The sequence below is a fragment of the Hippichthys cyanospilos genome, chromosome 20, assembly GCF_059441005.1.
Source record: "Hippichthys cyanospilos isolate Australia breed blue-spotted pipefish chromosome 20, RoL_Hcya_1.0, whole genome shotgun sequence".
Classification (NCBI taxonomy): domain Eukaryota; kingdom Metazoa; phylum Chordata; class Actinopteri; order Syngnathiformes; family Syngnathidae; genus Hippichthys; species Hippichthys cyanospilos.
The window spans coordinates 10,842,501-10,864,328 of NC_142388.1; the positions used below are offsets into that span (position 1 = coordinate 10,842,501).

Genomic DNA, 21,828 nt, shown 5'->3' on the forward strand with positions numbered 1-21,828 from the left:
AAAATACACAAATTGTTTTTTCCTTCTTATGATAACCTTGTCCAAAAATACTACAGTATTGAAATGACAGCTCCAAAACATCTAGTTTTAATATCTTTTGGGGCCATTTTTCTTATTTGTTAAATATTGATTTCCTACATTCTAAGTTTTATTTTAAACAATATTTTATACAGCATTTGTTACAACAAACATTTTCCATGCTAAATGAAAATGTGAATAAAATCCAAACAAACCTTCAGTTAGCAACACGGTTTTGCTCACTAATAAATGTATACATGAACTGGCTGTGCCAATTGCAAGGCGCACAGGGACAATAAATAAAAGAAGGTACTTTGCCCAGCCCTAAAAAATGTTTTGAATATTTAAAGGATGAATCCACCCTCACCTGCTGAGCAGCAGATAGTTCAGTATCGATTTTCCAATTTTGTCGTTTGAAGCCATATCGCGCCATCCCTAGCAAAGCCAATTAATCACAAGAACTTTCAAATACCAAACCGTGTGTTTTCTCCACTTTAGTGCCGTGATCCTGGATGGAAAGATCTATGCCTCAGGTGGCATCGTGAGCAGCGAGGGTCCGGCGCTGGGCAACATGGAAACGTTTGAACCCTCCGCCAACACGTGGACGCTCCTGCAGTCGCTACCCTGCCCGCTCTTCAGACACGGCTGCGTGGTTATCAAGAAGTACATCCAGAGTGGATGAAGCCAGGCGGACCCTCTGACCCTTGCGCTGTGCCAAAAAAAAAAAAAAAAAAACACCACCAGCCGGGACTCATCTACATGGGACGCCTCGGAACGGGTCGCTCGTTCCCCTCCCTGTGCAGAATGTACTTCACGCGCAACTGGCCACCCGGTTGTCCGTCATCCCATCAACAAGCGCAGGGACTCTTAGTAAACATCTCACTCATTTTTATTTATTTTACACTAGTTGATCTCCATGGGACGAGAGGGGGAGGACGTCTTCATCCTGCTATCTGGAATAATTCATCTCAACCCCCTGCTGAGGGAAAGAAGCACAATATCATTTTTTTCTTCATTTAGTTTTTCTATATGTGACATGTCTCATTTGAAAGCCGCCCGTTCTTGTATAGGGACTTGGGCTTCTGTAAATACCAGGAAGGATAAATATGTATATTTTACAACCACAAGACAATTGTGTATAAATGTTTTTAGGAAAAAAAGGACAAAAAAAAATTGATAGGTTGAATATAAAAAGAGGTATGTCTGTAAATCTGTATCCAAAAATCAACACTACTGGAAACCCAATACATATTCCAACAAGGATGGTTTGGCTTTTTCTTTTATATTAAATTCAATGTGTTAATAAAGATGCTCATGCATCATTTTGCATCATCACTAACTATGGGGTCAGAATTGTAGCTAAGTATTCACAAATGAGTATTTCAATACATAACAAATGCGCAGAGAACCACAAATGCGTACATAGCTGTACTTAACATTTAATTTCCATTTATTCTCACGTAATTTCCAATTTAAAGAATATTACGGTATTTTCCGCACTATAAGGCGCACCTAAAAGCCCCCTTTTTTAAGCTGATGGTGCGCCTTATATATGGATCAATATTGAGATTGGGATTCGTAGATGGAGTATGAACTGATAAAGTAAGCTTTACCTGTTTCTTTTGTGTGTTTACAGTTGAACAAGGTTGCTCATATTGACATTATTAATAGCATAATAACTCAGAGTTATTTCAGTCATTACTTTGAGTATTACTGTGGTTGAAAAAGTTTTAAAATGTCATTGAGGGCGCGCCTTATATATGGAAAAAGTTTTAAAATATGTAATTGATTGTGCGCGGAAAATACAGTACATAAATGGTACTTAGCCATAGGTTGATGTCGATAGAAAAAGCGCCCAAGTTTCTTTTTGGGGGGGAGAATTTTTGAGGTACTAGTAGCGCCCCTTGGTGGTTCGAATGAGTTGCTATGGAGCCACACAAGTCCTTAGATGTGCATTTGTGATTCTCTTGCGGCAGGACTGTAGCAAAAATCACACGTAAGAATCCAGCCAATCCAGGAGGCCAAGTGTTCGAAGATCACCCTAATTTCAGAGCTACGTACGCATTCAATTATGCGTTTACGCATACAAATCAACATACTCATTTGTGACCCTTTCATGACCCATTTGTGAGTTCAGCTGCGCATTTGTGGATTGAAATACAAATTTGTGAATACTTTTCCTACAATTTTGACCCCAGACTAACCCTTTTAACATGAATGCTTTGGCATCCACTTGAAATGAAAACATGTTCAGTTTTGCACCTTTTTATTCAAGTATATCACAGCAGTTTTATTTGAGAAATACAGTAAGTGTTTCCATTCGAAATATAACTTACACTAAAAAGGTAACGAGAGCGTGCTGCATGGTGTTAAACAGGGTAAAAAACAAGACAGAAACCCCGATACCGCCATGAAAGGTTTTCCCCTGAAAAAAAAAAAAAAAAAAGTCGCGGCATGTGGCGGGAAGGAAATAGGAACAAAGCGGACCTTTCTTTCTCGTTCAGCATACTGGACTAGAAAAAAAGACATTTCAACTACCAGACAAAAATTGGTTGTTAGTCCAAAGTGGCTACAATAATAAACAAAGCAATATCACAATGTATGACATTTAGTCCAACCTGTGTTTTTAATTCCCAAATCTGGCTCTCGTTTCTTACTTTTGGCAGCGTAACATACAAAAAAAAAGGGTCTGGTCCTGTTCCTGCACATTTTCCAGTATGCAACAAATCAAAAGAAAACACCAAGAAATAAATACACACATATAATGGATGAAAACCAAAAATGGGCATGTGTTGAACCTGAGAGACATGTAAAAACGCTCGTAAGCAAACACCAACGCCCCAAAAACCTGCTACACAAACGCTACAGGTTTCTGTTTTTTTTTTTCTCAACGTGTAAATCATCTACAATAATAAATAGACATGACATGAGATGAAATCTGCCCAAATAATATAGAAGACTGAATAATGTTACAAAATGGTGCCTGGGTTGGTAATCGGTTTGAGATTTTGCGGGTGGGATTTGTTTCCCACTAACACCGGTAGCAAGCGGTGGTGCGATATATATACACACACACACTGTATACCGGCTGTGTGTACCGAATACACGGTTGACAAAAAGTGACACTGAGGTAGCTCACGGCAACTTTTTTTTTTCACCGTCTTTTACTACCCTCTCTCATGTGTGAAACAGGGCGCCGTCAACGGTGGAAGGGTATGAGAGCGGGAATTGAAAAATAAAAAAAAGTGACAAAATGCTGCCTTAGCAACAGTGCTAACGCCAATGCAAACTCTATCGCTCAAAGAACAAAGTTAACACTTGGCACGTTCCGTATGGCGGCAAACCTTTACAGTGCATACTTCTCCAAGTCTTCGTATAGTTCTGCGTGAAAGGAATGGTTACAGAGGGGTTTTTACATTCCATCTACAAATTTGCCAAATAAAACTTTAAATCAATATAGGTTGCTTTCCGTTACATGTCACTAGCTCATTCAACATCCATTTCTCCACTTTTTGAATTGCCTGAAAAAAAATGCGAAAGGGGGGCCTGAAATCAATGAGACGAATTTACATGAATATTAAAATGTATTTTTTTTGTGTGTTATTAAGCACAAGCCATTTTTTATACAGTTTAGGTGTGATAGGTACCAAAATGGAGTGGGTCCTTCAAATATGAAAATTAGACCATCAGACATATTTTGTTATTTTTTAAACATCAGTAGCCCCTTTGACAGTGGCCATTTTAAGCCCTTTTTTTTTTTTAAGTAATCTGTGTAAAAGTTTTATACAAAAATTAAGTGTTGAGTTCCCTTTTTAGATTCTCAGCCCTATGTGAAAAGGTATCAATATTGAATGGGCTAGTAAATTTGCCAGCTTAAAAGTACAACTTGAGATCCTCGGGAGTCTTGTTTTGAGTTTGCCACTAGTACTTTTTCACGCTAGCAATCAAAGTGGAGTTTTTCCACAGTATTGAAAGGTAGCCACATCAGTTGGGGGTGTGTTAAGGGGATTGCAATCTAACAAGATTTGTGAAATGTTATGTCTACATGAAATCAGGAGGTTGAGGTTGAGCAGAGTTTTGTGCGAAAAGGTATTGATCCAAAGCGAATAAGGATTTGAAGCACGTCCCAATTCATTTGGAATCGCACGCGCCCCTTTCACGCAGCCCATTAAATTCTCTTTCACGCTGTCCTACGACAAATGTAAAAAAAAAAAAAAGCCTCAAATTAGGTTTGATTTTGAACAAACGTGAGATTTTCAATTGTCTTTTGTTTTTCACAGTAAAACCATGTAAACGCTGTCAACTTGGGCTTTGATGCTGTCCTAAGGCATCACCTTTTTAACCGAACTACCAGAGGAAAAAACTGTCCTTTTTTTAACATAGTTTTTAAGTCGCTCGCTACTTGCACACAGCCTATGAAAGCGTATTATTTTGTAATTCAGCGGGCCCAGATCTAACCGTGGAGGTTGGGATCAACGAAATAAGTCCTTTGAAACAATGACGGCGATGGAAGCGCGTAGTGCTGATGGGTGTTTTACTCCGGGACAAAACTGGCTCAGCAATGTTTCGATCACTTACTGGGAATATTACTCTGTCCGCGTCTCAAAGTGGCATTAACACGTTTCTGCTGGTGAGGATTTGTGCCTGTGCCTGCGTGAAAGGGGTTGTGGTAACTCAGTGTCCAGAGTTGAAAAAAATGCTAAGAAAAGCAGCACGGATTACAGTTAGAATAGCACCCAAGTAGCACCGGACTTGCCCATCGCCATTGGCATGTGTGCAAATATGTGTGTGAGTGTTTGCGTGTGAGACACACCTCCAAGGAGGGGTTTGGTTGTGTCAAAGCAGATTTTCCTGAGACGATAGCACCATTAAATGTCTCTTGACTTCGCTCTCAGTTTTGTGTCTTTGTGGTCCCGCATGAAGAGGGGGTTCGGGTTTGAGGGTCCAAGCAGGTAGATTGCTCAGGTTCTACCTGAGGAGGTTTTGTCGTCTGCGACTCACAGGAATGTGTCAAAATGCTGGATCTTGTCTTCCATCTCCTGCAGCACACAAAGTGAAAACAACAAAGTGGTTTATAAAAAGTTCTGGATCGTGCGTCACGCAAAAAGTTGGACAGGCCGGAGTGTTGACAGATAGGTTGCAATGGGGAAAAATAAATACTACCCAGGCTATGTGTCAGTGAGACATGCGCCTTTCGACGTCGTTTATAAATTCATAAGAACAGGCTTAATGCACCTTGACAAATAGCTGCCTCTACTGCTGGAGTAAAACCTGTCTTAAAAAGTAAATTGTTTTCAACAATAATTGTGTGAAGGTTGAAGGCCTGTTATTAATGTCATTACTGACATTCGACTGGCGTCTCCTCCCAAATCAGAGTCACTTCATTCAAATTTCATCATATAAAGGAAAATTTAGGCCAATCCAAACTACCATTTTTTTCATATTTTAGGACACCCCCCTCCCAAAAAAAAATAATTTCCAATAAATAATGAACATGAAACAAATGAATTTCATTCCCTTTGGAAATTGAAAATATTCAGCATTTTGCACTCAACATTAAAAAAATATATCACTATACCAAAGCTTTCATATTTATAAGTGGAATTTTCCAAATGTTTCAGCCACCAAAAAAAAATCATATATTCCAATATTACCCACTCTGGGAAAGACTTATCAGATTCATATGATATTTTGAATAATAAATAATTCACATTCAAGTCAGTTATGGGTTATTTTGAAAATTCACCAAAAATGAATCATTTTTACCACTTCGCCATTAAAATACCCACAAAAATGTAAACATTTCAAATTTTAAATTCAAATGATTCCACCCTCAACCTATCCATCTTATATATACACAAATTGTTCCCATGTTAAAGGGACAATATGTAAGATTTAGAGCGTTTTTCATTCAAAAGGAAAAAAATCATTGATTATAAATATCAAAAACTTGCAAATAAATGTGTTCGTAACAACGAACAGTATCTTTTAAATATAATTGTAGGTCAAGTTATCATTAAATGATATTACATGGGGGGTGGCACTTCTCCGGAGGCTGCCATGTCTGTTAGAGCTACGGACAATGGAAAATGCAGTACCACCTGCTGTCCGTAATGAAAAACAGTCTAAATCTTACACATTGTCTCTTTAACGAAAGCACCAGAATGACAATTTATCTACTTTGAGTTGAAAACGTACTGTTTTCATGAAACAAAATGTAAAAGGGGACTGCAGGGAAATTCCAAGCAGTTTCCTCTTAAAGCATATAGGGCCATTGCCGACTATTGGTACCAAACATCCGCTTTTACTGAGCTCTATTGACAGTTATAGATGTCAAAGACCCCAATTTGAGTGGGCTTCCAAGTGAATGTTTCTGGTTCCTTCAATTTACTCGAGGGGAAAAAAGCTTTCACCACCAGGTTAAGAAACCTACAAAATAGTTCATGACCTGACCAAACAGAGCAGCTAGATGTAACACTCCATTCAAGAAATAATTGAAATGTTTACCTCCAAATTGAGTTGCAGTTGAGGTTTATCAGACTTGCCGTGTTTTTATGATCATATAAATTATAGGCAACATACCAGGGTTCATCGGACCATAACCCCCCCCCACACACACACCTCTGTTTATAGCACCAATTAGGCCCTTAGCATGTTAGTGTGCCCTCACAGCTCACGCAGCAGCTCCTGCGTTTGCTGCACGGCTGATGTACAGACACACGTTTTCTTTTCATGTAATCTACAACACACTTTTACCATCTTCAGTGCAAACATGCTTTACGATGCTGCAGGATTTCAGTTGGCCATCTTTAAAAGTTTGCTGTTTTTCTTAAGGCTGAGGATCACAAGCGCAAAATGCTCACTCGTAAAAAACGCATTTGTCTTACAGTGTGAATTCTTGTAAAAGATTTTTAAAAGTCAATTTCTCAAGTTAAAAGACTGGATTTTTGTCCTTTAAAATTACTCATGGGCTTATATTTGATTCTTGTGAAAATGCGAACTTTATCTTATAAAGTTCCAAAAATAGTTTGTTTTTTTAAAAAAAAAATTTCCACCATCTTAAAAGACGTTAAATTTAAGACTTTACCCTTAAAAATATTTATTTCTCATTCTTAAATATTTCTGGAGAACTCAGAGTTTATTCTCCAAAACCACCACTTTTTGCTCATAAAAGATGCTTAGTCTGGTAAACTGTAATTTAATCCCCGTAATGATCCCTTGGACAAAAGCCAAAGTTAATTTACTCGACAAACGTGCGCCAGCTCCCTTCATCTTTTTTGCAGCCCCCCAGAAGACCACCGGCTTCTTTGTGTGGTGGAAAGATGAAAAAAAATGGAAAAGGAGTTGAGAGGCAGCAATCTGGTGCATTGTGCCTCCATAGCAAAGAAGTCACAATTAAAGAGCTCCAAGGTATTCGTGTTGGAGAAGTGATTTTTTTTTGCGCCTCACAGTATGACGACATTTCAACGCTTTCAAAAGAAGTTCTCTCCTGACAGCTTTCCGTGTTCGCCATTAATCATTCAAACACAACATATTGATGCTGGAATACAATTTTAAAAATAAAGAACAAAAAGCAACTTTGGCAGCTATACAATGGGGCAGAAAATCCACCCTTGGTTCAAAACGTTTGGTTTTTTTGTTTTTTGCTGCACTTAATGGCAGCGCCGTCGTGCCACCAAAGCACGAAACAAAAGATGCACTCTCATAAGCCCAAACAATTATTGATGATACAATGTTCACTTTTGTTGTAATAAACCTGTGAGCCCAGGAACAAACCAGCAAAATTAACACAAAAAAACATTAAAGGCACAAAGAGTATGGTTAAGCGAGATCTAGTGGTGAAGAAGTACAATGCAATGATTTTGAAGCAGTTAAGGTGTCTTCCAGGATGACACACTTGGCCATCCTGCACCACATTACATACGCTACGTAAATTCTGAGGACGTGCTTTTCAGTCAGATATAGGCAGCAGAAAGATGGCAGCCAATTAAGAGAACTATGATTATGGAAAAAATGTCCGTTGATGTGTTAGAATGTTTTTTAAGTGAATTTGTTTTGTTTTGGTTCACCACAAGTTGCGGTTAAATCTTATACATTATCCCTTTTAAGGTCATAAAACATCATCCACTTAATTTTTTTTAACCAAATAATTCCATCAATATGTATGTTGGCGATGACTTGCATATGAAATCCTCTATTCAGGATTTTTTTTTCTTCTAAATATTGATTACATGTTAAATTAAGAGTGTTTTCAAAGTTTTGACTAGTGTGCTTACTCGTTCACACATGTTTTTACTGGGCTGCCATTGACAGGTATAAGCCAAATTTCTATTTTTAGGTCAGTGAATGAGATTAGGATACTTGAAATCGATGGAAAATAGTATTTGTGTGAAATTCAGACCACCTTATTGAAACACAGACTTTCACCTTATAAAATTATCTTTTATTTCCTTCAGTGTATTTATTCTTCTAAAATAGACCACTGCCTCATGCCCACGCTAATCACTATATACTTAATTGCTATATTATGTCTTTATTCTTGCTAAATTTAGCTTTATAACTCTGTTAAATTATACCTTTTCCCCAAATTAGTCTTGTAAAATATGACTTATTTATTGCCCATTTCATCCTCAGCATTCACACAACTAATAGATATGCTATTGGCTAGTGTTGAAAAAAAATATAACAAGGACTGGAAAAGGGGGGATTGGATGCACAACGGCTGTCACAAGGCATCTAATTGCCGTCTTGCAGGGCAAAAAAAAAAACAAAACATGTAATTGTAGGCTTACAGCCATGCGCCTGCCAATTTGTAGCTCGGACCTGCACGTGTGTTGTTGTGTACAGAGGCGGTCAAAGTGCCCTCTGGCTTTTAACGAGAAGCAGGAGTGCAGTCCACTCCATCTGCTGAAAGGTCAGCGCTCCCGTTGGAGAAAGGCAAGCCCTACGGAAGGCGCGGCCGGCTGAGCACGCAGACAAATGCGCCGCCACGCTCCATTTACAGCTGCACAGCGCACACCGCGCTGCAACCCACATGCAACCGTAAGCAGAAATGGACTCGTCTGCGTAGCCACCGGCCATCTGCGAGCGCTAGCATTCTCTCTCTCGAAGTTTTGCATTTGAGCTCCAAAGAGATAGTTGCACTGGAAACACATGCGTTTGACATTTGCACTGTCCAAATTCAAATTTCAGTATATGGTGGAGAGCCAACAGCTATCACCAGTATTATCAATTTAGTCTTAGTGATGGCTTGACACATTACAATTTTATTCTTGTGATATTAAGGTTACCTTGAGCATATGAGGGCTTATTTTTATTTTTTAATTACACCTTTCGTCTTGTAAAACTACAATATTCTCATCAAATTAGTGATTTTTCAATACTATGACTTGTAAAATAGTCAATTTCGCAAATGAAAACTTTTTGATGACATATGGACTTAAAGGCATTAAAATTAGCACCCCCCAACCCCCTTTAATAATCTGATAACTATTTCATTCTTGACTACTTCGCCATGCAACAAGTTTAAAAACCTAGGACTTAATATTGTATTACATAGAGTTAAAATTATTCCGTTGCTGTTGTATGATTTTCCCGGCAGTGACAAACTCTCACAGTAATCCAACTGTGGGATAATCTTATCCTAGTTTCTCTGAAATTATCTTTTCTAAAATACTGAGGGGGTTACTTAACTGTCACATTTTAAAAAGAATAACCTTGTATTAAATCATTTATTTTGATTGGAACCATCTTGAATCAACAATACAGATAGAGTGAGGTATGAATTTGTTGCTGTGTTAGGTGACGAATTCTCTTTGGGAATAAAAAAAAAAGTTTGAAATGCTATATGTAAATAAGTTTCCTTCCTAGGAGTGAAGGGGAAGACAAAAGATTTGCATGAATGCGCTATAAAATGTCACTGCAAGCAAAATATAAGAAATAACAGTGAGTGAAGTTTTGAGAAAACCAAGCAACATCGTTTGCGTGTTTCTTATGCACTTCCTCTCTTCCCAACTAAGCACACGACAGTCATAAAAGACAACACCATTCCTTGGCTTATGCATTTTTCACATTACGAAATGGAATACTAAGTTTTTGCATCCCCCTTTACGGCATTTTTCCTGCTTTACGGCATCAACAACAATTACAAAATTCAGACTTGCAGGTCAGTGTGCATGCGTTATGTCTCTGCGAGTCGCACCACGCACCACGCTCATACATCACTACATACGTCACTAAAATGCTGGTCTGCTATTGGTCGGCGTCACTAAGATGCTGGTCTGCAATTGGCCGGCGTCACGATGTCACTAAGAGGCTGATACGCTCAAGATTTAATTTCACGTGACTGCTTACGATATCGTTTTTTTTTTTTATTTAAAACTTTAATTTGTTAGCCATAAGTCCCAAGACTGCTGGTGACATTAAAGGGAGAAAAAAAAAGATGATGGTGTGGAAATTAAGCTGGAAATAATCAGGAAATACTAAGGCCAGGCAACCCTCGCTAGGGAATAGGGCAATAACGAGCTCAAATCACTCCACTCCAAAGGTAAATAAAATGTTGCTATTCCTTTATATATTTTTTATTTATGATGTTAATTAATTAAATACATGTATATTATATGTTAGTACTTACTATACTATTTTGTTAGTAATTAGCATTAGCTAATTACAATAGGTTTCTATTGTCCGCCATACAATGATTTTGCCTAACGATCCCAACTCCAGCACAGGTTAATTTCGTATGGCAGGGGTCCACTGTATCATCAATCATTATGAAGCCTGTCACAATGTAATAACATGCTGTAATTTTGTGTGCGCATCAAGTAGAAATAAACATGTAACTTAAGGGCTGTTGATATTATCTTATATGGCCAATAATATCTGATATTCTCATTATTTGTCTTGTTCCCCCTTTTTGATAAATAAGCACTCCAAATATATAAAGAAAAGATCCCCCAAAAATATATGTATACAGGACAAATATTAAGCTACCTCCAGTAGTCGCGTCTTGTCATACTCCCTCCGATGGGCATAGATGCACTGGCTGAGCACCGAGTAGAGTCTCTCCAGCTGCTCCACACTGAAGCCCTCACTCTTCCTCACTGCCATGTTGAGTAGCACCTGCGGAGTAACGACAAGTGGAAAATAGTTATGATATGCTGACATACGTGTGTTCCAAAATGGCGATAGCCAAAAAAACAGGTGTGACAGACTTTGGAGGTCAAAGGCGTACCAAAGCAATGCGGATCCAAGTGACAGTTAATTAAAGCTAATCATAATAAGAGGCAAGTTTGCATTTCACAACGATTTTAATTAAAACGTTGCGGACAGTGAAAGGCCCTTTTAATTGACCCTGGTGTGCGTTCAAAATGCACAGCTCATCACAACACGCCTACTCAAGCCGACCGAGGCACATTAATTAAAGTTAACCATCAATGGCAACAGGGAAGAAAGGGGGTTCTTGGGTGAAAGGCGATGACCGTGCGTTAAAAGCACACAATGACATGTCAAGATGAAGTCAGCCAACATATGGGTTTTAATTACACACAAAGGCTGAATCCGATTTGATTACAATGGATGTTGATTACATAGAAGGCTTCACATCAAAGGAAAGACAGAAGGAACAAACAAAACCATGCCTTCCTCAATGATACAAGGACCCTATAAAAATGTTTAGGATTGCTTCAGTAAAATAAACACATATTAACAGCAACGATAGTAAAAACAGGTGTCAAAATAACAGATTAACGTTAATTAATTATGCATTGTTAGTGTTTTGTTTTTGTTTTTTTTTAAATGGTGTTAATTGTTTTGAATCTTTTTGTTGAATTGATCCGTTTTCAGGCTTCTTGTGCTTGAGGTTTTGGGGGTTGGAAAATAAAGGTCAATCACAACCTAAAATGAACACTGATTGGCTGTCTTCATGTTTGGCATAGCCTGATAGGCTCTTGTTATAGGTGGGAGTAAAGGAGCATTTGGGGAGTTGTTCTTTGGATAATGGCAAATTTTACTTTAGAAAAACTCCTCAACGGCTCATTTAATAGATATACAATATGCATTCTTTGTAAGATGCTTGCTTACCATTAAGCACACCACTGCAACAGCAGCCAAAGCTAATCATAGCAACTAGGGTGCTAAAGTAGCAAACCAGAGCAAGGCTTACCTCCAAACTAAACTTCAACCCATGTTTGAGTGAGTAAGCAATAGACAGGATTATGTTATTTTCTTTTTTGGCATTTGACAAATGAAAACAGTGCCATTGCTCATAGTGGTCGAAATTAAAGGTTGCAGCTAGCACTGGAATGTTTTTGAAAATCTACAGATGTGAGAAAAGATCTGTTCAGAATTTAATTTTTAGTTATTGTCATGCTGATCTTAAAAAAAATGTGTGATGTAAACCCTTGTGATTTTTATGTAACGTGTAAAAAACACATCAGGAGTAAAAGATTTACATAAGAACATAATTGTACAAACAAAAAGACCAAAATGAAAAAAAGTTATTTATCAGCCTAGTAAACTAAAGGGAATACGGAAACAGTAAACCGCCAAAAATAGATTTATCAACAAAATTGCCTTTCACAAGAAAGCATGCCAACAAAAAAGCCAGATAAAGTTAACATTTTCACAGAGAACAAGATAAAGATTACAAGATTATATTTTACATTTTCACAATTTCAACCAAGTGGGGCTGTGACTGACCCATTCACCAGATCCAATATTAAAAGCTTACCTTCCATTTTGTTATGGGCATTACTGTACAGAACCATAGAAAAGCATCCCCCATCACGACTTATTTTTTTTGCACACTGAATCAGAGTTAGACCATTGTTATTCCCACTAGATGCTCTTCTACACTGAAACACCAGATTAAGCACATAATAACTTTGACAGTATTGTCACTTCCCATTAGACATTCTGGCAGCATAAGACAATGCCCTCGCTAAGATGTGACAAAAACTCCCCCTTGGCCTCTAATAAGTGCAAGTCCCTTGTTAAGTAAAAAGCCAGCGCCGAGGACTCTTATAAAGTCCCCCCGCAAAAATAATAGTGATCATTAGATCTTCAGCCCACCGGGCCGCACTCTGCACATTTTATTGGCCTATTTTCATACAGTAATAGTTGTGTGTGTGTGTGTGTGTGTGTGTGTGTGTAAGTGCATCCAAAAGGGAGCTCTTTGGATCTTTGCCACATCATGTCATAAACGCAGAACAAAATGAAATAGCATGGTGTTTTTAAAAAAAAAAAAAATCTGCATAAAAGCTTTAATTGGTGTAATTACAGTCCATCTCGACAGTTGAGCGACAGTGAAAATCCACATTTGCCACATTACTCTTGCGTTTTGGGTGCACTTTGCTACTTTACGGCGCACTCTTTCCTGTTTTATGTAGCATCTTCTCACCTTTCCCCATTTCAATGTTTTATGGAGCCCCTTTCCCCCTAAGCTTTTTCATGCAGCGTTTTTTTTTTTTTTAAATCCTGCCTCAGTTTCCCTCATTTCCGTTTCATTCATCCCCTCCATGTATTCTCCCCAGTCGCTGCGAATCATCTTGATTGCACTCCCCTGCCTTTTGTCAGCTTGGTCAGGAACTGGGCGGTGGCGTGAGGTAAATGGCGGCACCGTATCTTACACTGTGTTCGGTGATTGAGTAAGGGTGGTGCTACACAAAAGGGCAGTAATCCCATGTGTTAAGGAGCACCACTGACACCGGCCATTTAACCTTTGAAACTGCAACCCGTTAAGGCCGAGTTCCATTCTCTTTTTTAAACAGTGTTACCTGCCATTGCCATGGGTCTAGTGTATATATCCACACAGTACACAAGCAACAAAGATTTGCTTTGAGTAAGTTGAACAGGGCAGAAGAGATGAAGCACAAGTTGCCTCATGACCACATTTTTTTTTTTTGCTATTAAGGGAAGAGTTGCCTATTTCAGAAGTTGCATACAGCCAATGAAAGCAGTATAAAAAGGTCTTCCATTGCAAATGAAAGCAGTATAAAAGGTCTTCTGAGTTCCAACCATAAGATGCAAACATTCTGAGACAAAAATGAGCTTCCTTGTGACCACAAAAACAGATTTTTTAAAATATTTGTATTTTTTGAACTAAATGCGGGGAAAAAAATCTGTCTGTAAAGTGCATAAGGCCTTCTGACCACCAATGCAGCAAATATTGGAAGCTCTGTAAACACAACATTTTATTTTGTAATAAAACAGCAAAAGGGCACGCTATTTTAGAAAAGGCTGCATAAACAAAATGTCATAAATTTAGTTTCTTGACTAGAACTGTGCAAGATAATATATATATACACATCAAACTTCAGATGAAGTGTGATGGCTGAGTTAACATCGACATACATATAAGCATATCATATATTGAGCAGTGCAATTTTGGAGCTTTTGAATAACCGACAATTATGTCGGCAGCCAGTCACAAGAAGGAGTGGCGCTGGGTCATTTCAGCTATGGTGTTGGGTTCACCCCCAGAGGTTTTTTATTATAAACACAATGTTATGCAGAAAGGGCATATACATACAAATGCACTGGGGATGAGGTAAATCAAACAAAACAGTGCTTTTAAGCAGTTGTTGCTCCCTCAAAATTATTGCCGCAACCATCCCCGTTTTTCTGACTTCCATTTCCATCTCTTAGACTCTAAGACTTAGAGTAACCAAGTTTGTCGTACAAGGGCAGCAAAGCCGCAATTCAGTCTGCTTTCTAAAGTTGGATCATCTGAAACCCAACCAGCCTGAAGAAAATGACACAGAAAAACACAAGTTGTGAGCACAGCCTCAATGTAAGTGTATGAAAATCTAATGATCCACAAAAGGTAGCAGTTGTTATGCAGGTCTAATTAAAACCTGTGGTGGGGATCATTACGGGAGTGTAGACCTCCATATGCACTGTCAGCAGGGAGACTATTAGGTCTCCGTTATCTCTCTCCAAGATAATTCAAATTCTTTTCCCGAGAAACAATAAATGATAAATGAACATCGCTTTATTTTCGCCTCAGCTTTTGCGAGGGCAAAGGGGTGGTGGACATGAGGCCGCATGACGGAACGCTGATTTTAAAAATAATATTCCAGTCCATGTGGCAAATATGGTGGCTTATGAGGGTGTTCGCGCAGGTAATGCAATATAGATGGTGTTAGAAGGGTCAGGGACAATCATGACAAATCATTTTATGGGCGTCATCTCGGAACATTAAAATGAGACTCTCGTGCCTCACGGCAAGGAATGGTGGGAAGAAATCCCTGCTGGGGTTGTCAACTCATCTTAAAATATGCAGGGGGCTGGCTTGGCTTCCAACATCGAATCACTGGAAAAATCCCCATGACATTTGATAGCTGTGAATTATGTGGGCTTCGTTGTAAAGGAACCAAAAAAGAAGTGATGTGCTTTAAAAGCCCTTGTGTGAGACATGCAAGATCAATGTCAAAATACAGTATTAAGTTGAAAAAAAGAAAAAAAAAAAAATCAGCCGCTAATATTTCTAAGGCATTCTGGCCCTCATAAAAGGCTTTTTGATGGATGAAATACCTTCAAAATACATTTGGAAAAAAAAAAAAAGGCAGGCACTCGCTGTACGATCTGTATTAGTGTTTCAGCAGCTATTCTTTTCTAACATGCGCCATTTTTATAATTGCATTCGGCCAAATGAAATTTAAACAAAGTTCCTTTCATTGTTCGGTGTGTCAAAGGACGGGCCACAAATTTGGGTGGTCAAAGTCAGCTTCTGGGTTTCCCAATTTCTTAAATGGTATAGCAACTGTGTCGAAGTGAACAGTGAGAAGCGTATCAGCAAGTACTTAACTTTTCTTGTAAAATGAAGCAATATGGAATGGTTGATTGTTTCTCCGGCTTCTGACTTTTTTCCCCTTGGCTTCTGACTTATATGGAGGTTTAGAAGTTTGACACCAAATGCCAGCGTGGACAATGTAGTGTATCTAATTGTGCGATTGTGACAACCTGTAGGGTTTACTACTCCAAATTAACCCATGAAGAAGTAAACCTGTCACTTGGTGGATAGGCAGCACTGCAGAACTGTACCCAGAGGTACAACAGTGAATGCAAACGGCTAGTAGATATAACACAATCACATCTAGTAGAAGTAACACAATCATTTTTTATAGGCAAATGATAAACTCTGAATATGAATGATGCTGTTCTCGTTGACAAACTTGTGACTTGACCAAACTGACAGGGGGGGGATGGGGCTCCCCTGATGTAACAACTTAATGTGAGCCAAAATGAAAAAATGAAATTAGGGATGTGAGTATTGTCGGGCAAACTCCTGTAGAACAGGAAATGGCGCAATGGGTCCATAACGTGCCCACAAATTTGCATCACTTTTTCTGTAATAGTCCGATTGTTAAAAAAAAATAATAATAATACATAGCCGTGGGACCTACTCATTCAAACAATCTTGGGAATGTATTCTCATCCAGTTATTTCAGGAAAACTAGCAATAAAGAGAGACATGCTTTGGATATACATCTATACATCTCCACAGCCCTATTCAATAAAAGATGAAATATTTCAAAATATTTCCCATCGATAACTTATAACTTATCCATAATCAGTAACCCACACAGCTGAATGTATTTTCAGAGATGGTGAAATGTCGTTGCACATGTAAAGCAACATGGAAAAAAAATCCTACGACAGTGGTTTTTCACCAGAGTGGATGTTAAACTAGTAGAACTTGTCACATTACCTTATAACTAATAAAAAAAAAAAAAATGCATTTTATGTCTCCTCAATTGTGAGGTCAATGCAAAGTTTGGCCTTTGCTATCATGGTGACTGTGGTTAGGAGCAACCGGTTGCCACAAGGCTTGCTTACCAATCGAGAGACTGAGCACAAAAAGCAGTAAAAGAATCATTTATATTTTTCTTTAATGGGGACAAAACTTTATAAATTTTAAGAAATGTCATGGCTCTGAAAGGCCCGAACAAATTCTGACGTCCTCAAGGAACAGTCGAGTCTGTGACCAAATTCCTGATGGTATTTAAATACAGAGAAGAGTTTCAGAGCCTCTTCCATCATATTGACGGTCGGGAATAATGAGAACCCAACAATCAATAATTATAACCAAGGGAAGGCTGACATCCACCACAAGTTCTAATAAACACAAGCAAGCATAGTGCCGCTGAGACAGCGGCGCTCATTCCCGGCGCCAATGGGAAATTCAATTTGTTCCGTAAGCTGGGGGATAAAAAAGCAATTATTCACAGTCTCCCTATTTTCACGATCTGTTTCTTAAAGATAACCCAACAACCCCCACCCCACGACACGCTTTAGCCACAAGCCTGCAGATTAGTGCCGCGTGTTGCTGTTCACAGCATCAAGCCCGTCGGAGTCCAAAAGATCAGGCCAACTAAAAGGCTTGCCAATCAGTTTGAGTGATGGCGTTGACGCTGTCGTCCGTGTGGGACTCTGGTAAAAAGCCACTCGATAATGGCTTGATGGCTCTATGTCACTTTGGAAGGGGGTGGTAAAGTGAGTGCATGTCAAAAGAGCACTTCTTTTACGCCAATTACACCCCACGGCCACCCACCCACTGCTGCCGGGATGTGCCGCCAAGGGAGCCCACTGAGCCAAAAAGGTACCAATTTCCGGTCCACTTGGGAGGGACAAAAGTAGCAGCATAGGGGTTCATTCGCATGTTGTTTGGTGAACGGGGTAAATGGTGGCTCATGTATTAGTCATGACCTTGTATCCTTGCTCAGAAATTGCATCCGTTGATTGCGAGACGTTATGGTATAATTGGCACTCTGAGAGAAACTGTGACATAAAGCCAAAAAGGGTGAACTGAGTTTGGATAAGCCTGACAAAGTTATTCATCTGAGAAGGACAGCTGACAACCATCAGCTTCAAAACAGACCTATGGATGTATAAAGAACTTGGGGGGCAGTCTTCCGTGAAGGGGCTTTGCCACTGCATATAATGTAAATCCCATTCCGCAGAGGGAAAAAAAGTACAAATGCCTGTGCTTTGTTCAAAAAGTTTCAAGTTTAAGTATGGTTAGGTATGCTTTGTAAAAAAAAAAACCCAGTGAAGTCAAAAATATAAAGAGTGCTCTGCACTGGCACTTTCACAAATAGTCAACACTTGACCTCGATCATGTAAATTAGTAGACTGTTTCCCCATTGCCGACTAGTCGCTTAAATTTATTTTCCACGTCATCTGCTCATTTCAGTCGCAGCGACTGTTTTCTTGCACTCCCTTACCTCGTTCCTTCACTACTTTCATTATGTGGAAGAAGAATAGATATGCTCGGTGGGGTAAATCAAAGTATTTATCTGGAAACATTGTGGTGGCACATGCACAACACGAAGCTTGATGTCTCTTAAGAGTTTGCAAGCAAGCAGTGATATTCCTGGTCATTTTGATCGTGTTTGTGCAGAACACCACGGCTTTAACATGATACACCCGCGAGCAGCTTTTGGACATTAGACTGCAAAATTACAAACATGTTATCAGTGATCTTCGCCTCATCCTTGAGCTACACAGAAACCCCAATGTTTTGCAGTCTACATGGCCGACTGCAAGTGGTCACAGGCAGCATAGAGACTATAAACAAAGTCAGGGGAAACGCAAAGGGCTGAGAGCTAGGTTAAAGCGAACACTGCTTATGTGCAGTCATTGGCAAGCCTTAGCAAATTCATGCGGAAAAATACATATTTTATATATATATATATATATATATATATATATATAAAATATGACTCAAATGTGCATTGTGCTGACTATCAGGATAAACAATGTTACAAAAGGCTGGACAATTGGCCACCTGAACCAACATCATTACACATGGAGATCATTCTTGAAACGTGCGTGTTTACTATGCTAAATAATGCCAGCTGCCACATCGCTCATGTAAATGAGCATGTGAATTTAACCAAAAGTCATTTAAACATGTGCCAAGCATGCTTATTCACTCCTTCCTTTCCTCCCTTTCATTCATATCGATTCCTTTCCTTCCATCATTCCTGATTGCCTTTTACCAATTTTTAGCAGTTTTTGTTGCCACGCATAATCTGCAGTAAAAAATGCATGCATTACCAAAAGTTGCTGGTGATTAACCACGAGTGGTGGAGGTGGGGGCGCTGCTTTGGGCTCCTCGTCCGTCCTCATTGTCAACACTTGCAGTTGCTCTGATGGGCTCCTCTTGCATTTCTTCACCTTAGCGTCTCCTGTTAATGATGTTCAAAGCATTCTTGATGCAAATACAGAGCGAGAAATACACCCACAAAAAAAATAAAACACACACACACAAAAACCCCGCAGTTGAAAGGAAACTTTTACTAAAGTGAATGACGGTACAAGATTTAAAATCGGGATAATCTTCTCAATAAACCCAACTAGGCTTTGGATGAAGGGATACATGGACTTCAAAGGAGGCCAACAGCGCTACCGTGTGATTCCGTTACCACCAGGTGTGACTTTTGCCATTGTTAGACTCGACGTACACTGCAGCTCAAAGTGCCCAATTCACAATTAATGTCAGTACAGTAAACAAACAAAGCAGTGTTAATAATTAATATAAATCATAAAGAAATGTCAAAATAACACTGTGATTACCTATTTTTTTTTAAAGCTATCGTTAAAGGTGTTTTTAACTGCATTAATCTAATTTTTCATGTCTGTTTTCAGTGCACTGATTAAATCTGTTGGGGCTTCACGTGTGTGAGTTGGTGGGTGTTGACCATCACACCCCGAGGTGACACTGATTGGCTGTCATTGTGTTTGGCATTACCTGATACGTCAAACTTGAGGAGCATGTGACCACGCTGTAAAACCGCACGCGTATTTTTGTTTACCTAGCGTTGTCCTCGCATATAGTCCGAAGCAGACTTCCTGGTGCTTTTGTTTTGTTTTGTTTTTTTCCACAGTTTTGTATTCATGGCAGTTTGCAATAGTCTTGTGGTTCCATTTTTTTCCACAATTTTTAAGGGTAACATAAGATGAGCTTGGAATGGTATTTATATTTGTGGTTTACTGTGATGAAATATGCAATATTATAGTGCTGACAATAAATTAAAGCAATATTAATTATGATCTGTAATAATTGATCTAAATCTTTTTCGTGTCACTCTTAAATCACTTAAAATCAAACATTTCTGCAAAGAACCACTTTTTTATTACTCAAATTGTGTTGTTGTGGCAGATGAAATTGATATACAACAAAAAGGTAGTTTCATTTTTTTTCCTTAACTCACATTAAAACAGATGCAGTTGTAGCATCTGCTGTATTTGAGACTAGCCCAATGCAGTTTTGAGAAGCAAGGATAGTGCTGTTTAATTTTCTCATTTGCCAAATAATTTGAAAGAAACCTTAAAACTTCATCCATTCTGTCTTGCAGATTTGCTCAAACGCAGGTTGTTGTTTATTTCATTATAGAGGTTTGCTATAGCTTGCTGCATAGCGTCTTTGTTGCTTTAATTAGTTGTGGCTACAGTTATGAACAGGTACTTTGTATTTATACGGTAGGCTAAATTTGAGATGCTTTTGTTGTAAGCAAACTCATTCTTACAGAGAATGCATTAAACAACCTTTATCAAAGGTGCCATCTGGGTGTTTTGTTTGATATTAAATTAACCATTCATCAGACCGAAACTCCTCACATGCTCCTCCAGCTTCACATCTTCCCACTGCTCCTAAAAGTGTCTTCCCACCTACAACAGCAGTCTATCAGGCTATGCAAAACAACCAATCAGTGTTCACTTCAGTGTGATTGGCCTTTGTTTTCAAATCCACAGTTAAAACCTTCCGTAAGGCAAAGGAACCTCTTTCAAGTGAAGAAGCTACCCAAATTTACAATAACAGTAACAACAAACAGTAAATAGGAAACAACAAACACTGATTAAAAGTGAAAGCATGGAATGACCCCAGATAAGTCTATGAATGACTGTCAAATTTACGCCAACTACCTAAGTGCACAAAAGTGCTTCTTTTTGGTTTGTGTAATTAGATGTCCGAACAGCAAGTCACTATCATGGTTTGTTTGACAATAAGAAAATGGTCATGAAATTGTTCATGAAATTTTATATTTTAAGTTTGTTATGTTGGTGTATGTATTTAATATTTTGTCTAGAATGGCCAGTGATATAACAAAAACAAATTACAGATATAAAACGAATGCATATTTGATTTATGTAAAGCATTGAGCCAATCTATGTGCTTGGGCACATTTGGGAGAAATCTAATGCCTTCACTATGTTTTTGAGGCCTTATTCCCTCTCATCGGAAGAAATCTGATTCATGCCTTCCTTTTAAATTGGCATTGATATACAGTGCATCCAGAAAATATTCACGGCGTTTCACTTTTTCCCCACAGTCATCTTACAGCCTCATTCCAAATTGTATTAATTTCTTACCCCAAAATTCTACACTCAAAACCCCATTATGACAATGTAAAACATTGTCTTTTTTTTTTAATTGAAAAAAAAAAATAATAAATATTTGCCATGAAGCTCAAAATTGATCCATTTTTCACTGGTCCTTGAGATGTTTCTACAGCTTTATTTGATTCAACCTGCCAAAAATTCCGTTGATTGGACATTATTTGGAAAGGCACACATCAGGTGTGTCAGAGTAAAAACACCAACCATGAATTCAAAAGATTTGTCTGTAGAGCAGCAAGAAAGGATTTTGTTGAGGTACAACTCTGGGACAAGATATAGAACAATTTCCACTGTTTTGAAGGTCCCATTGAGCCTCCATTAATTTGTGAATGGAAAGACGTTTTTTAACACCAAGACTCTCGAGCTGGCCAGCTATCTAAAATGAGCGATCAGGGGAGAAGGGCC

General features: G+C 38.6%; 2 protein-coding genes across 4 annotated transcripts in view; one reads left to right on the forward strand and one right to left on the reverse strand.

Moving 5' to 3' along the window:
• klhl29 (kelch-like family member 29) overlaps nucleotides 1–1,281 on the forward strand; it is a 222,498-nt gene extending 221,217 nt beyond the window's left edge. For both annotated transcript variants that reach the window (XM_088403994.1, XM_088403996.1), the window contains one exon: nucleotides 517–1,281. In XM_088403994.1, the coding sequence (XP_088260120.1) occupies nucleotides 517–700 (184 nt within the window). In that variant the 3' untranslated portion in view covers nucleotides 701–1,281. The remainder of the gene's footprint in view (nucleotides 1–516) is intronic.
• A 986-nt stretch (nucleotides 1,282–2,267) lies between these two features.
• atad2b (ATPase family AAA domain containing 2B) overlaps nucleotides 2,268–21,828 on the reverse strand; it is a 60,558-nt gene continuing 40,997 nt past the window's right edge. For both annotated transcript variants that reach the window (XM_088403993.1, XM_088403992.1), the window contains exons 26-28: nucleotides 19,081–19,211; nucleotides 11,011–11,139; nucleotides 2,268–5,057 (exon numbers count right to left, since the gene is read on the reverse strand). In XM_088403993.1, coding sequence (XP_088260119.1) covers nucleotides 5,016–5,057; nucleotides 11,011–11,139; nucleotides 19,081–19,211 — 302 coding nt within the window. In that variant the 3' untranslated portion in view covers nucleotides 2,268–5,015. The remainder of the gene's footprint in view (nucleotides 5,058–11,010; nucleotides 11,140–19,080; nucleotides 19,212–21,828) is intronic.